The sequence below is a fragment of the Schistocerca gregaria genome, chromosome 3, assembly GCF_023897955.1.
Source record: "Schistocerca gregaria isolate iqSchGreg1 chromosome 3, iqSchGreg1.2, whole genome shotgun sequence".
NCBI lineage: Eukaryota > Metazoa > Arthropoda > Insecta > Orthoptera > Acrididae > Schistocerca > Schistocerca gregaria.
The window spans coordinates 941,805,756-941,818,280 of NC_064922.1; the positions used below are offsets into that span (position 1 = coordinate 941,805,756).

General features: G+C 43.6%; 1 protein-coding gene across 1 annotated transcript in view; it reads right to left on the reverse strand.

Annotated features, from left to right (window-relative positions):
- LOC126355716 (polyglutamylase complex subunit TTLL1-like) overlaps positions 1-12,525 on the reverse strand; it is a 186,122-nt gene that overhangs the window by 94,910 nt on the left and 78,687 nt on the right. Inside the window, exon 4 of the mRNA XM_050006084.1 lies at positions 3,315-3,493. Coding sequence (XP_049862041.1) covers positions 3,315-3,493 — 179 coding nt within the window. The remainder of the gene's footprint in view (positions 1-3,314; positions 3,494-12,525) is intronic.

Genomic DNA, 12,525 nt, shown 5'->3' on the forward strand with positions numbered 1-12,525 from the left:
TGTCAGCAAGTTAAGCCATCTTATTACAAGCTTTCGTTGGCTAAAAGTCGGTGCAGTGACCAGCCTGAGAGTGGCAATTGTGTTTACGGGAGTATTTAAATTGGTCAATATTAGCCTAGACTGAGCATCCCTCAGTGGGTGATTTGTGGCCGCCTTACACGGGTCCGTCATATCTGTTATGTTCTAATGATATTCCAGGACACTTTTGTTTAAAAACTTGTTTAAATTCCTCCATTCCTTCATTGCCATTAATCGTGTGTTTTCTGAGACCTTTGATTTTTTTTTAATGGCGGTGTTGGTAGCTTCACTACCTCACCGTACTTTATTAACAAAGTTCTGTATTTACTTTAGTAGCCTGTTTACTAATGTTCTTTAAAATTTTTTACACTGTTGTATTGCTATAAAATTACTTGATTGCCGTTAGCGGCACGTATTGAAAGGCTGTTATTGCCGTACTGTTAGCTTCTGTGTTTTTTTTTTTAATTTAAACTGTTGGTTTGCTACAAATGACTTGATTTCCGTTTTTAAAAGAAATTTTAAACTATTGTTTTGCTATGAATTACTTGATTGTCTTTAGCGGCGTATTTAAAAGGCTGTTTATTGCCGTACTGCTAGTTTCTGTAAGATACGAATAAAGCATTTGTGTGTGAAAATCTTAACTCGACAGTAGACTACTAGAAATTTGGCCCCGTTTCCCAACTTGTGGTGTGGCTTGTAGTAACCGTAACCACTGTGTGTGTCAACTGTATTTTTGTATTTAGATGGTTGAACACTTTACTAGTTAATGTTGGAGAACTCCCCCGTGTCAAGGAGGGTCGACAGCTTGGGATGTCTTTGTTTTACTTATTGTGTGTGTTATGACTGTGGACGTTTTTCCTTTTGGTGAATGTTTCATGATTTTCTTTCACATATATGATACAAGTGTACATATACTGACTGAAAATTGTCATCACCCCTAGACGTGTGAAGATGGGTTTGTAGTGGTGCAGTTTTCTGCTTGATGTTATGATCCTTATTGTCTTTTTTGTAGCAATAGTATTTTCATGCAGCCTTTAGAGTAACCCCATAGTAACAAGCCATAGCTGATATGGCTGTGCAACGATGAATAATATACCACCATGAGATACTGATCAGTTACCACACGCTTCTGTTTCATCTGAAGGTCATTAACTCGTGACAGTTGGTCACACACATATGCAGTGTGTTTTGCCAATGAATTTACTATCTGTTACGAATCCCAGAATCTTAACAACTCTTGCACTATTTAGGAATCCTTTGTCACTGAAGCTACATACCATTTTTTGCGTTTTTTCTTATTTATTTTCATGGTCTTTATAACCTGTCATTCGTAGCATTACAGAAAGTACCTCCTTCTTGAGGCTTGCTGACAGCAACTCATTTCGAGGATAGAGTTGTGTCATCTGCAAACAGCAAGTACTTTCCATGAGAACTTAAGCCACTTACAAATACTAGTAACAGGATGGGGCCTGTTACCGGTCCCGTATTCCAACTTCCGTTCATATGATACTCTCCCATGGACTGATACAATCTGCCCTTTGTTTTCCAAATAAGATTTGCGAACCCGCAGAAGAATGCCTCCAACTCCACACCTGTGCTTATTTACACTACTGGCCATTCAAATTGCTACACCACGAAGAAATGCAGATGATAAACGGGTACTCATTGGACAAATATACTATAACTGACTTGTGATTACATTTTCACGCAATTTTGGTGCATACATCCTGAGAAATCAGTACCCAGAACAGCCACCTCTAGCGATAATAACGGCCTTGATACGCCTGACCATTGAGTCAAACAGAGTTTGCATGGCGTGTACAGGTACAGCTGCCCTTGCAGCTTCAACACGATACCACAGTTCATCAAGAGTAGTAACTGGCGTATTGTGACGAGCCAGTTGCTCGGCCACCGTTTACCAGTCGTTATCAATTGGTGAGAGATCTGCCAGGGCAGCAGTCGAACATTTTCTGAATACAGAAAGGCCCTTACAGGACCTGCAACATGCGGTCGTGCATTAGCCTGCTGAAATGTAGGGTTTTGCAGGGATCGAATGAAGGATAGAGTCACGGGTCGTAACACAGCTCAAATGTAACGTCCACTGTTCAAAGTGCCGTCAATGCGAGCAAGAAGTGACCGAGACGTGTAACCAATGGCACCCCATAACATCACGCCAGGTGATACGCCAGTATGGCGATGACGAATACACGCTTCCAATGTGTGTTCACCGCAATGTCGCCAAACACGGATGCGACCATCATGGTGCTGTAAACAGAACCTGGATTCGTCCGAAAAAATGACGTTTTGCCATTCGTCGTTGAGTACACCATCACAGGCGCTCCTGTCTGTGATGCAGCGTCAAGGGTAACCGCAGCCGTGGTCTCCGAGCTGATAGTCCATGCTGCTGCAAACGTCGTCGAACTGTTCGTGCAGATGGTTGTTCTCTTGCAAACGTCCCCATCTGTTGATTCAGGGATCGAGACAAGGTTGCACGATCCGTTACAACCATGCGGATAAGATGCCTGTCATCTCGACTGCTAGTCATACGAGGCCGTTGGGATCCAGCACGGCGTTCCGTATTACTCTCCTGAACCCACTGATTCTATATTCTGCTAACAGTCATTGGATCTCGACTAACGCGAGCAGCAATGTCGCGATATGGTAAACCGTAATCGCGATAGGCTACAATCCGACCTTTATCAAAGGCGGAAACGTGATGGTACGCATTTCTCCTCCTTACACGAAGCATCACAACAACGTTTCACCAAGTAACGGCGGTCAACTGCTGTTTGTGTATGAGAAATCGGTTGGAAACTTTCCTCATGTCAGCACGTTGTAGGTGTCGCCACCGGCTCCAACCTAGTGTGAATGCTCTTAAAAGCTAATCATTTGCATATCACAGCATCTTCTTCCTGTCGGTTAAATTTCGCGTCTGTAGCACGTCATCTTCGTGGTGTAGCAATTTTAATGGCCAGTAGTGTATGATTACCTTATGAGGAATGTAGTGTAAAGCCTCACTAAGGTCACAAAGTGTTAGTGCTACAGATTCTTTTTCCTCAAAATTATTTTCAATCCTAGTAACCTTGTTGAGGTCCAGGCAGCGAGAACACAAATCGCTTCCCTGAGGAAATCGATAAATTATGCACAACACGGAATCAACAATTTTGCTGTACACCCGACAGCACACCGTTAAACAGTCACAACGGGAGTAGCTGAGCGACCGCAACAGCAGTACTCATCTGAAACCCCGGTCCATTTCTGGACGAGCGCCTCCAGGCAGCGCGCCGCGGACCCACCTGCGGGCAGCACGAAGGTGACGGGCACGAAGTCGAGGTAGACGTAGCGGCCCGTGACGTCACTGCGCTCGGCCACCGGCTCCTTGTCTCGCTCCAGCTGCTTGCGGTATCGCTTGATGTTCTTCACCAGCAGGTCCTTCCGCGACAGCTCGTAGTGGTTCGGGAAGTGGTTGATCATCCTGCCGGCAGTCGGGGAAGTCACTCGTTACTAAAACATCCTCCAGGGGGAAGGCTCTCTGCACTAGCAACTAGGACCACAGTAGAGAAATAATCTGAAGGTGGTTCGCAGAACGCTATGCCAGACACTTCAGGCGTAGAACACAACGTCCGTCTGACAGGCGGATATGGTTTACGTTTGTTCCTTACGATTCTAGCCATCTATGAGAGTCTCATTTGATATTTAGTCGTGGTATAATCGCGTGCCGATTTACCCAGCAAAGCTTGGTCGGACTCCACACCAACACCGTCTCACAGGCCGCACCTCCTGGTAAGACCAAATATTCACCCGCCTCACACACTAATGTTCCTGAATTTGCACAACTGCGCCTTACAGGCGGATAATCCTACTTATTCTTTAAGTTCTTTCACATGGCATTTTCAGTTACCTGACCACGCTACAGCTTTTGTAAGTCCATCCTTTTTGACTGGAGGTCTTGGGGACCATGGTCGTTTACTACTGTAAGAAAATGAAATGCCTACATCTGTCCTTGTGATTTTATTTCTTGTGTAGCTACCACTTTCGGCGCCTCTTCAGACCTCAGTTGATGCTGAAGGTGTTACGACGATCCATATATACGCTGCATCAGTGCACTCCAACCATCAACTGCAGTTGATGATTGCAGTGCTGGCTTCACATTACAGGCAGTCACCATAAACCAGTTATGTTGGCCACTAATGCAGTGTATATATATATATATATATCGTGATAACCCGTTCGGCATCAACTAAGGGCTGAAGATGACGCGCCGAAACTGATAGGTACACAATAAATGAGATCAGGACGGCAAAAGGCGTTTCATTTTCTTAGAACGCTACAGTTTAGTTTATGTTTTAGTGGGTTTGCTTGGAGAAAATTGGAATGAAAAATTTTGTTCATAAAATCGCAAATACCAAGTTACTTATTTTCAAGTGTGGTTACAGTTCTTTTTAATGTGGTTTTCTTTCCTTATAAACTACTATTTTACTCGTTCGAAATATTTCTTGTACTTTACACAGTACCAGTTTCGATTCGATTTTTATAGCTCATTCACTTTTCGCATCGCTACCTTGAGAAGATAGGTATTACAGTTATTTTCACTAATTACATTCAACAGGGAAGTCCTACTCCTAACTCAAGCCTGTTTCTTAGAGTGCAACTGCTGCAGACATACCTGCAAATATGTCTAACAAAAACAGACAAACTGTGCACATGATAAAAGAGACGTTTTCTGAAGGGTCTGAATCTGAAACTAACTCTGGAGATACATCGGTATTGACGTAAATGATCTATCAACACAGGCTCAGAAACATCCGAAAACGAACTGGTTCAGAATATTTCGTAAGAACAGAATGCAACAATTTCTACACAAGTCGATCAGCACCAACCAACCTAAAAAGAGGATAATCTTAATTCCGATAATAATGTGCCAGAAACGATAAGCACCGAGTGTGACTTTCCATGATTCACCAAGAGTTAGAAATTCCACTGTCAGCTGATCTCAGAACTACCAAAGTAACTCAATTCGTTATTTATGTACAGCTAGTACAGCTAAAATATTGAACAAGACTCAAAAACTTTGTTCGAGACAGATGGCCTCTCTTCCTGAAACTGAATAAAATACTAAAATCTTTTAATCTCAACCCTTTACTCATTTGAAATGTTCACATAAATCCCCGTATTGAACAATGACTTTATGTATATTGTGTGCGTCTGCGTGCGAGCGCGCGCGCGCATGTGTTTGTGTGTGTGTGTGTGTGTGTGTGTGTGTGTGTATGTATGTATGTATGTCAGAAAAAAGAGATATTCGCCCCAGAGACGGATGTTACAACTCCCTATTCGCCTTCCAGGCGGAAGTTCCACATGATGAACTGTAAAACGACGTTCCTGTGTAAGTGTTACGTGTGAACTGCAGAGTGGGCATGCGGTTAGACAACAGGTTGATGACAGGAATCCGACCGCTACAGTCGCAGGTTCGAATACTGCCACGGGCTTGGATGTGTGTAATGTCCTTAGGTTAGTTAGGTTTAAGTAGTTCTAAGTTCTAGGGGACTGATGACCTCAGAAGTTACGTCCCATAGTGCTCAGAGCCATTTGAACCATTTGAACAGGAATCCTAAATCTAAATGAATTTCAAATAAAATCAATAAAGAATTTATGTTGGAAACCTGTGTCAGTTTTTTTTCCCACTCGAAACCAGCAACATTTAATAACAGCTATATGCATTTGGAACAAAGCATAAACCGGAATGTCGGTTGATCGCGTCCTCACCACACTGCATGGTTAAGACTGCCCACCATATGAGATTATACGGCATGCACAACAGTGATGTGGGTTGCCTATCTTACAGACGACAACGTATTCGCTCTCTCACGTTGTAATTTTGTATTAACGGTGGAGCCTAGTTTTACTGTTAGGCGACCATTTTATTGACTTTTGAAATATATTTTCTAACGTATCGTGTTAACGTGATTCACGTCACGACGAATTGCACAGTTCTACGCAGTTTAATATTGCGAATCAAAGTTCAGAGCATAACAGGGATTCTTTTGTTCCTTGGCGGCCAGTGAGGCCGAGCGGTTCTAGGCGCTTCAGTCTGGAACCGCGCGACCGCTACGGTCGCAGGTTCGAATCCTGCCTCAGGCATGGATTGTGTGATGTCCTTACCTTAGTTAAGTTTAAGTAGTTCTACGTTCTAGGGACTGATGACCTCAGGTGTTAAGTCCCATAGCGCACAGAGCCATTTGAACCAGATACGAATTGGAGTCAGAATCAGAACTGGAGTCAAGCAGAGCACTCAAAGGAACAATGTACACATGACTCTGTGGCAGCGTGCAGTAACTTCGCATTTGGGCTCTGTTACTGCAAACAAAACAGGAATCACTCGGACGTAAGACAATTGTTGCTAGTGCGAAAATGAAAACACGTTCTTTTGTATACCAAACCAGAAAGAAGAAAAACTCATAATCTGCATCTCTCGTATATGTTAGCTATGCACCTTGCCATGGCATAGTCATCACGTGTGACCAGTATTGGAATTAAAACGAGAGGGACTTGAATTCTGTGAGTTGAATTTTCTGTTCTCCCGGTGAAAGTCTGTTCAGAGGAGACGTCACCGAACACAACGATCCTAGCAGCATTATTTCGGAATTATTTCGAGGTCTGCTGTAATGCCTACCTGAAAAGGACTTCAAGCCATAGAGCAACACTTCACAGCTGGTCCTACAAGCATCTCGAAAACGACTTCCTTGACAGATCTACTGAACTTTCCAAGCAGCCTCCCAACAAATCCAAGTCCCCTATTCGCCCTCCCTGCTACTGACTTCACGACTTCGTTCCACTTCTCATAGATTTTAGCATTACTTCTACTTAAACAACGAGACATACTTCGAGTGTTCGTACCCACTCTTATAATGGGGTATCTTTCTGTTTATTATAAGTATTGTCTTACATTTATCCACCTTTAAAGAAAGATCTCATTCATTACATATAAAGGAAATTTTTCCTAAGCGTTTCTGTATTTCCTCAGGATATTTCAACAACGATACTTTTTCACAGAGGACAGCATCGTCAGCGAAGAGCCTTGTAGTCCTGAATAGTCCTGCTGATCCTTTCTGAGAAACGGTGTATTTGTATTGAAAACATAAGATGTCCAGTTACGTTTCCATGCCAATACACCCAATGTACTTTCGTTTCTCTTGCATACTGCATGTCAAGTACAGCGTTTTTTATTAGGTTAGTGTAAAAGTCTTCAAACCATTTGTATATCTGTGAAAATACTCCATACGATCATATCTCAACCGAGATACACAATCGACGATATAGTACAGCGTCGAACGCTTTTCTGAATAAGGCAAGCTGCGTTCCCCGATAGTTGTTTTGGGTCAAGCGCACAGTCCCATTCTACCCGTTCGCTCTGACCCAACGACACGACCTGTGTGACGTCATGAGTTTACGTTGCGAATGATGTAAGCAGCCTGTTATTAAATGTTATCTGTGGTCGCTTTAGTAACTAGTATAAACTACGATGTTTGCTGTCTATGCTGTTTATTCAAAATATATCGTGATGTACGAGGGTTTACTTAGGGTGGAACCTGAGAGAACAACTTATTTTGTTGGTAGAGTAACTAGTACCGATTATACTTATATTCACGTTTCTCACAAATATTTGGCTGTTTCTTTACGTATCTGGCACAATTTTCGAGCGTAATGTTAGGCACGAACTTAAGAGCCTATCTCAAATGGCTGCGGGTGAAACGAGTAGTTGTCTTATTTATCATCTTGGTTTTTGCAAATATTTTGTCGTTTCATTCAAATGTGACATTGTGGAAACGCGACATATTTGAAACTGTTGAATGGTATCGTGTCTTTGGCAGTTAGTGCTTATTCGTTTGTTTTGGTTTTTGAACTGTTAGTTTTCGTTTGCAATTTGTTGGTTTTTTAGATTGGATGTTCGTGTTTCTCATTTGCTTTGGAGTTGTGGGACGTTAAACCCAATTTGCAGTACGGTTTGTGTGTGTGTGTGTGGGGGGGGGGGGGGGGGGGGGGGGAGAGGGGGGGCAGTATGAGTTAATTCGTAGTTGTCTGTGGTACGTTAGTTTGTTATGAGTTTCTTCCATTTCGTGTAAGATTTTAGTTTTCTTGTGGAAAAGAAAGCTCACTTTCTTCTTCTTTGCGGTACGCTGGATCAATCATTTCTTTGCGCGTTGCATCTTTCGTAGGGCTCAGTATTTCTTCATTCTTTCTGGTCTTCTTTTCCTCTCTTCTTCCGGGATGAAGGGTTTGGGCTTTTGTGTAGATTTGTCTTGGAACCTTATGTTTCCATCTTTAGTAATTAATTTAGCTATTCGATCAATAAGTGAATTTTCTGAAATCTTTAATTCTACTAGGTCTTTCTTTGTTTCTTTAAACCAGTTGGGTTTCGTTTTCCGGTTACGGAAAAAGTTAAAAATTTTTATAGCTAATCTGTTGGAGTTCATTTTAAGATGTCCATAAAAATTTATCCTCCTTTTTCTCATACTATCTGAAAGTGTTTCAGTTTTCTTCTAGAGGGTTTTCAGTTTTTTGTCTCGTTAATTCCATTTAGAGAGTGGAGTTTAGTATCGCTATATTCGTGTGAGCTATACAGGTGAAACGAAGATTCGATTCAATTGTCTGTTTTTGTATACTTTCTTTCGGTTAATTTGAAGTAATCTGTGGATATTACTTTCCAATTACATGGTTGTTTTGTGGGGGTGTGTCTGGTATTTCTGCCTGCATTTAAGCTATATACTTAGAGTGAAATATTGGATTCCACTTTTGTGCTTTAGTGATTTTTTGTTCAGTTCATTCTGGAGAAATTTGTATGCCTTATGTTCCAATTACGTAGTTCTCTTGGAATGATGTTGGTGTTATTGTAGCACTTTTAGTTTGTCCCTGCCCACAACACGGTAATTCCCGCAGCTGTCCAGTTAGCCTCATCCCATTACATGATTGACACAAACTCCAAGACAAAAAGAATGATTCACCACGAAGAAATTACCCGAATGGGACGTGAAGTACATGTATAGACAAACAAATAGTCACAGTTTGACAAAGACTTGATCATTTATTCAAGAGACAAGAATATATATATATATATATATATATATATATATATATATATATATATATATATATATATATATATATCACTGGTTGTTGTATGACTATTAAAAGATTATAAACTTAAATATATATATATATATATATATATATATCACTGGTTGTTGTATGACTATTAAAAGATTATAAACTTATATATATATATAAGAGAATTTAAATAAAAAGAAATCAATCAGTTTATATTTGGAAATTTAACATTGATCATTGAGATTTCAGCATATTAAACTTGATTCATAACTAAACTGGAGCGTTATTTAGGATTGTGAAAATGTGAGATTGTAATCTTACAGAACACATCAAATATGGAGCCAAGATTGGGAGACTGCATACAACACCGCATTCATAAAATAACACACGAAGAACGTTGAAACATATGCAAGAGGAAATTAACCACAACCAACCGATTCAATTTTCACCCAAAGAAGTTACGTTCGTAGTGCAATCCTGTCCATCATGTAATTACCACACACTGGTATACTAAATTCATACTAACTCTCTGTGAAATCTTCCCGAAAAGAATAGCTGAGGGCTACTTTGATGATTACACCACATGCTTCACGTGGTCAACTTGGTTTACACAAAGAGTGTAACTCCACAGTAATTTTGATAATTAAAATAAATTAGATCGAAAAGCAATTTACAAAAGAAAAACCTCGAACTGGTTACTATCGTCTTACTATTAACCTGATGGGTCAAACAATTGTATAAGCACGTGGTACTGGTCTCACAAGGTACACCCCACGTGGGTTGAACATAAACAAAAGTTGCTATATTGGTTCGTTGGTTTGTAGGGGGTTAAAGGGACCAGACTGCTACGGTCATCGGTCCCTTTTTCCAAAAAAAAAAAAAAGCCTCCTAAAGAGAAGAAAAACGAACAACAGAAAGACGGCAGACGACACAGGACAAGAAATACTCAGACAAAGAACATATAAAACAACGTAAAATCACACAGAGTGTGGCGGTTGTTGGCCGACCATATGGATGAAAAAGGAAAAGCCAGACACCGAGAACATATTAAAAACTCAGTTTAAAATCGTAGGCCAAAGGCCAGAAGCAACACAATACAATAAAATGAAACAGAAACACTAAGATTAAACGATAAAAAACCCCTGACCGAATAAAACGTAAAACTAAGTCAGCCATAGCAGAGTCATCTGTTAAAAGCGCAGGGAGCGTGTCAGGCAGTGCGAATGACTGCCTGAGCACAGCTAAAAGTGGACAGTCCAACAAAATGTGGACCACTGTCAAAACGGAGCCGCAGCGACATTAAAGGTGGGTCTTCACGTCGCAATAGGTGGCCGTGCGTCAGCCATGTGTGCCCAATGCGCAGCCGGCAAAGGACAACAGACTCCTTGCGAGAGGCCCGCAAGGAGGACCGCCACACACCGGTAGCCTCCTTGATGGCCCGAAGTTTGTTTCGTGAAGGCAGGACGCGCCATTCAGTGTCCCAAAGGTCCAGAATTTTGCTGCGTAGGAATGCTCGCAAATCTGTCTCCGGGAGGCCAATGTCCAGAGATGGTGTACTGGTGGCCTCTTTCGCCAGGCGGTCAACATTCTCATTGCCTGGAATCCCAACATGGCCTGGGGTCCACAAGAAGACCACAGAGCGGCCACAACGAGCAAGAGCACACAGGGACTCCAGAATAGCCATCACCAGACGAGAACGAGGGAAACACTGGTCGAGAGCTCGTAAACCGCTCAGGGAATCACTACAGATAACGAAGGACTCACCTGAGCAGGAGCGGATATACTCTAGGGCTCGAAAGATGGCGACCAGCTCAGCAGTGTAAACGCTGCAGCCATCTGGCAAGGAGCATTGTTCGGAATGGTCCCCTAGAGTTAGCGCATAACCAACACGACCAGCAACCATCGAACCGTCAGTGTATACAACGCCAGAGCCCTGATACGTGGGCAGGATGGAATAAAAGCGGCGGCGGAAGGCCTCTGGATGGACTAGGTCCTTCGGGCCCTGTGCCAAATCGAGCCGAAGGCAAGGGCGAGGAACGCACCATGGGGGTGTACGTAATGTGGCCCGGAAAGGAGGTGGAACAGTGAGAACCCTAAGCCCGGAAAGAAGCTCTTTGACTCGGACCGCGATCGTACAACCTGACCGAGGGCGACGTTCTGGCAGATGTACGACCGATTGCGGGAACAGGAGACGATAGTTGGGATGCCCAGGCAAGCTAAAAAGGTGAGCAGCATAAGCGGCCAGCAAACGTTGGCGTCGTAACCGCAGGGGAGGGACACCTGCCTCCACTAGTATGTTGTCCACAGGGCTGGTCCGAAAGGCACCAGTAGCAAGTCGTATCCTGCTGTGTAGTTTTGGGTCCAGCACCCGCAACGCAGATGGGGATGCTGAGCCATAAGCCAGACTACCATAGTACAGACGGGATTGGATTAACGCCTGGTAAAGCCGGAGGAGAGTAGATCGGTCGGCGCCCCACCTGGTGTGGCCTAGGCATCGCATAGCATTTAGATGCCGCCAACACGCCTGTTTATGCTGCCGAATATGAGGCAGCCAAGTCGACCGGGCATCAAAAACCACACCCAAAAACCCATGTGATTCCACCACTGTAAGAAGCTCGCCGTCGAGATAAAGCCGCGGCTCCGGGTGAGCAGTGCGTCTGCGTCGCCGGCAGAAATACATAACGCAGGTCTTGGCTGCCGAAAACTGAAAACCATGCGCTACAGCCCAAGACTGCGCCTTGCGGATTGCCAATAGAGCTGTAGTAAAGGCAGAAGTCGTCAGCATACAGGGAAGCGGAGACAGAATTTCCCACAGCCGCAGCGAGCCCGTTAATGGCTATTAAAAACAGACAGACACTGAGAACAGAACCCTGCGGCACACCGTTCTCCTGGACTTGGGAGGAACTATATGAGGCCGCGACGTGCACGCGGAAGGTACGATACGACAGAAAATTGCGGATATAGATCGGCAGAGGGCCCCGAAGGCTCCATCCATGAAGCGTAGAAAGGATTTTATGACGTCATGTCGTATCATACACCTTCCGCATGTCGAAAAAGACAGCGACCAGATGCTGACGGTGGGCAAAGGCAGTACGGATGGCCGACCTCAGGCTCACCAGATTGTCGGCGGCGGAGCGGCCTTTACGGAACCCACCCTGAGACGGAGCCAGAAGGCCCCGAGACTCCAGTACCCAATTCAAGCGCCGGCTCACCATCCGTTCAAGCAACTTGCAAAGAACGTTGGTGAGGCTAATGGGACGGTAGCTGTCCAATTCCAAAGGGCTCTTCCCTGGTTTCAGAATGGGGACAACAAGACTTTCCCGCCATTGCGACGGAAACTCACCCTCGACCCAAATGTGGTTGTAAAGGTCGAGGAGGCGCCGCTGGCAGTCCACTGAAAGGTGT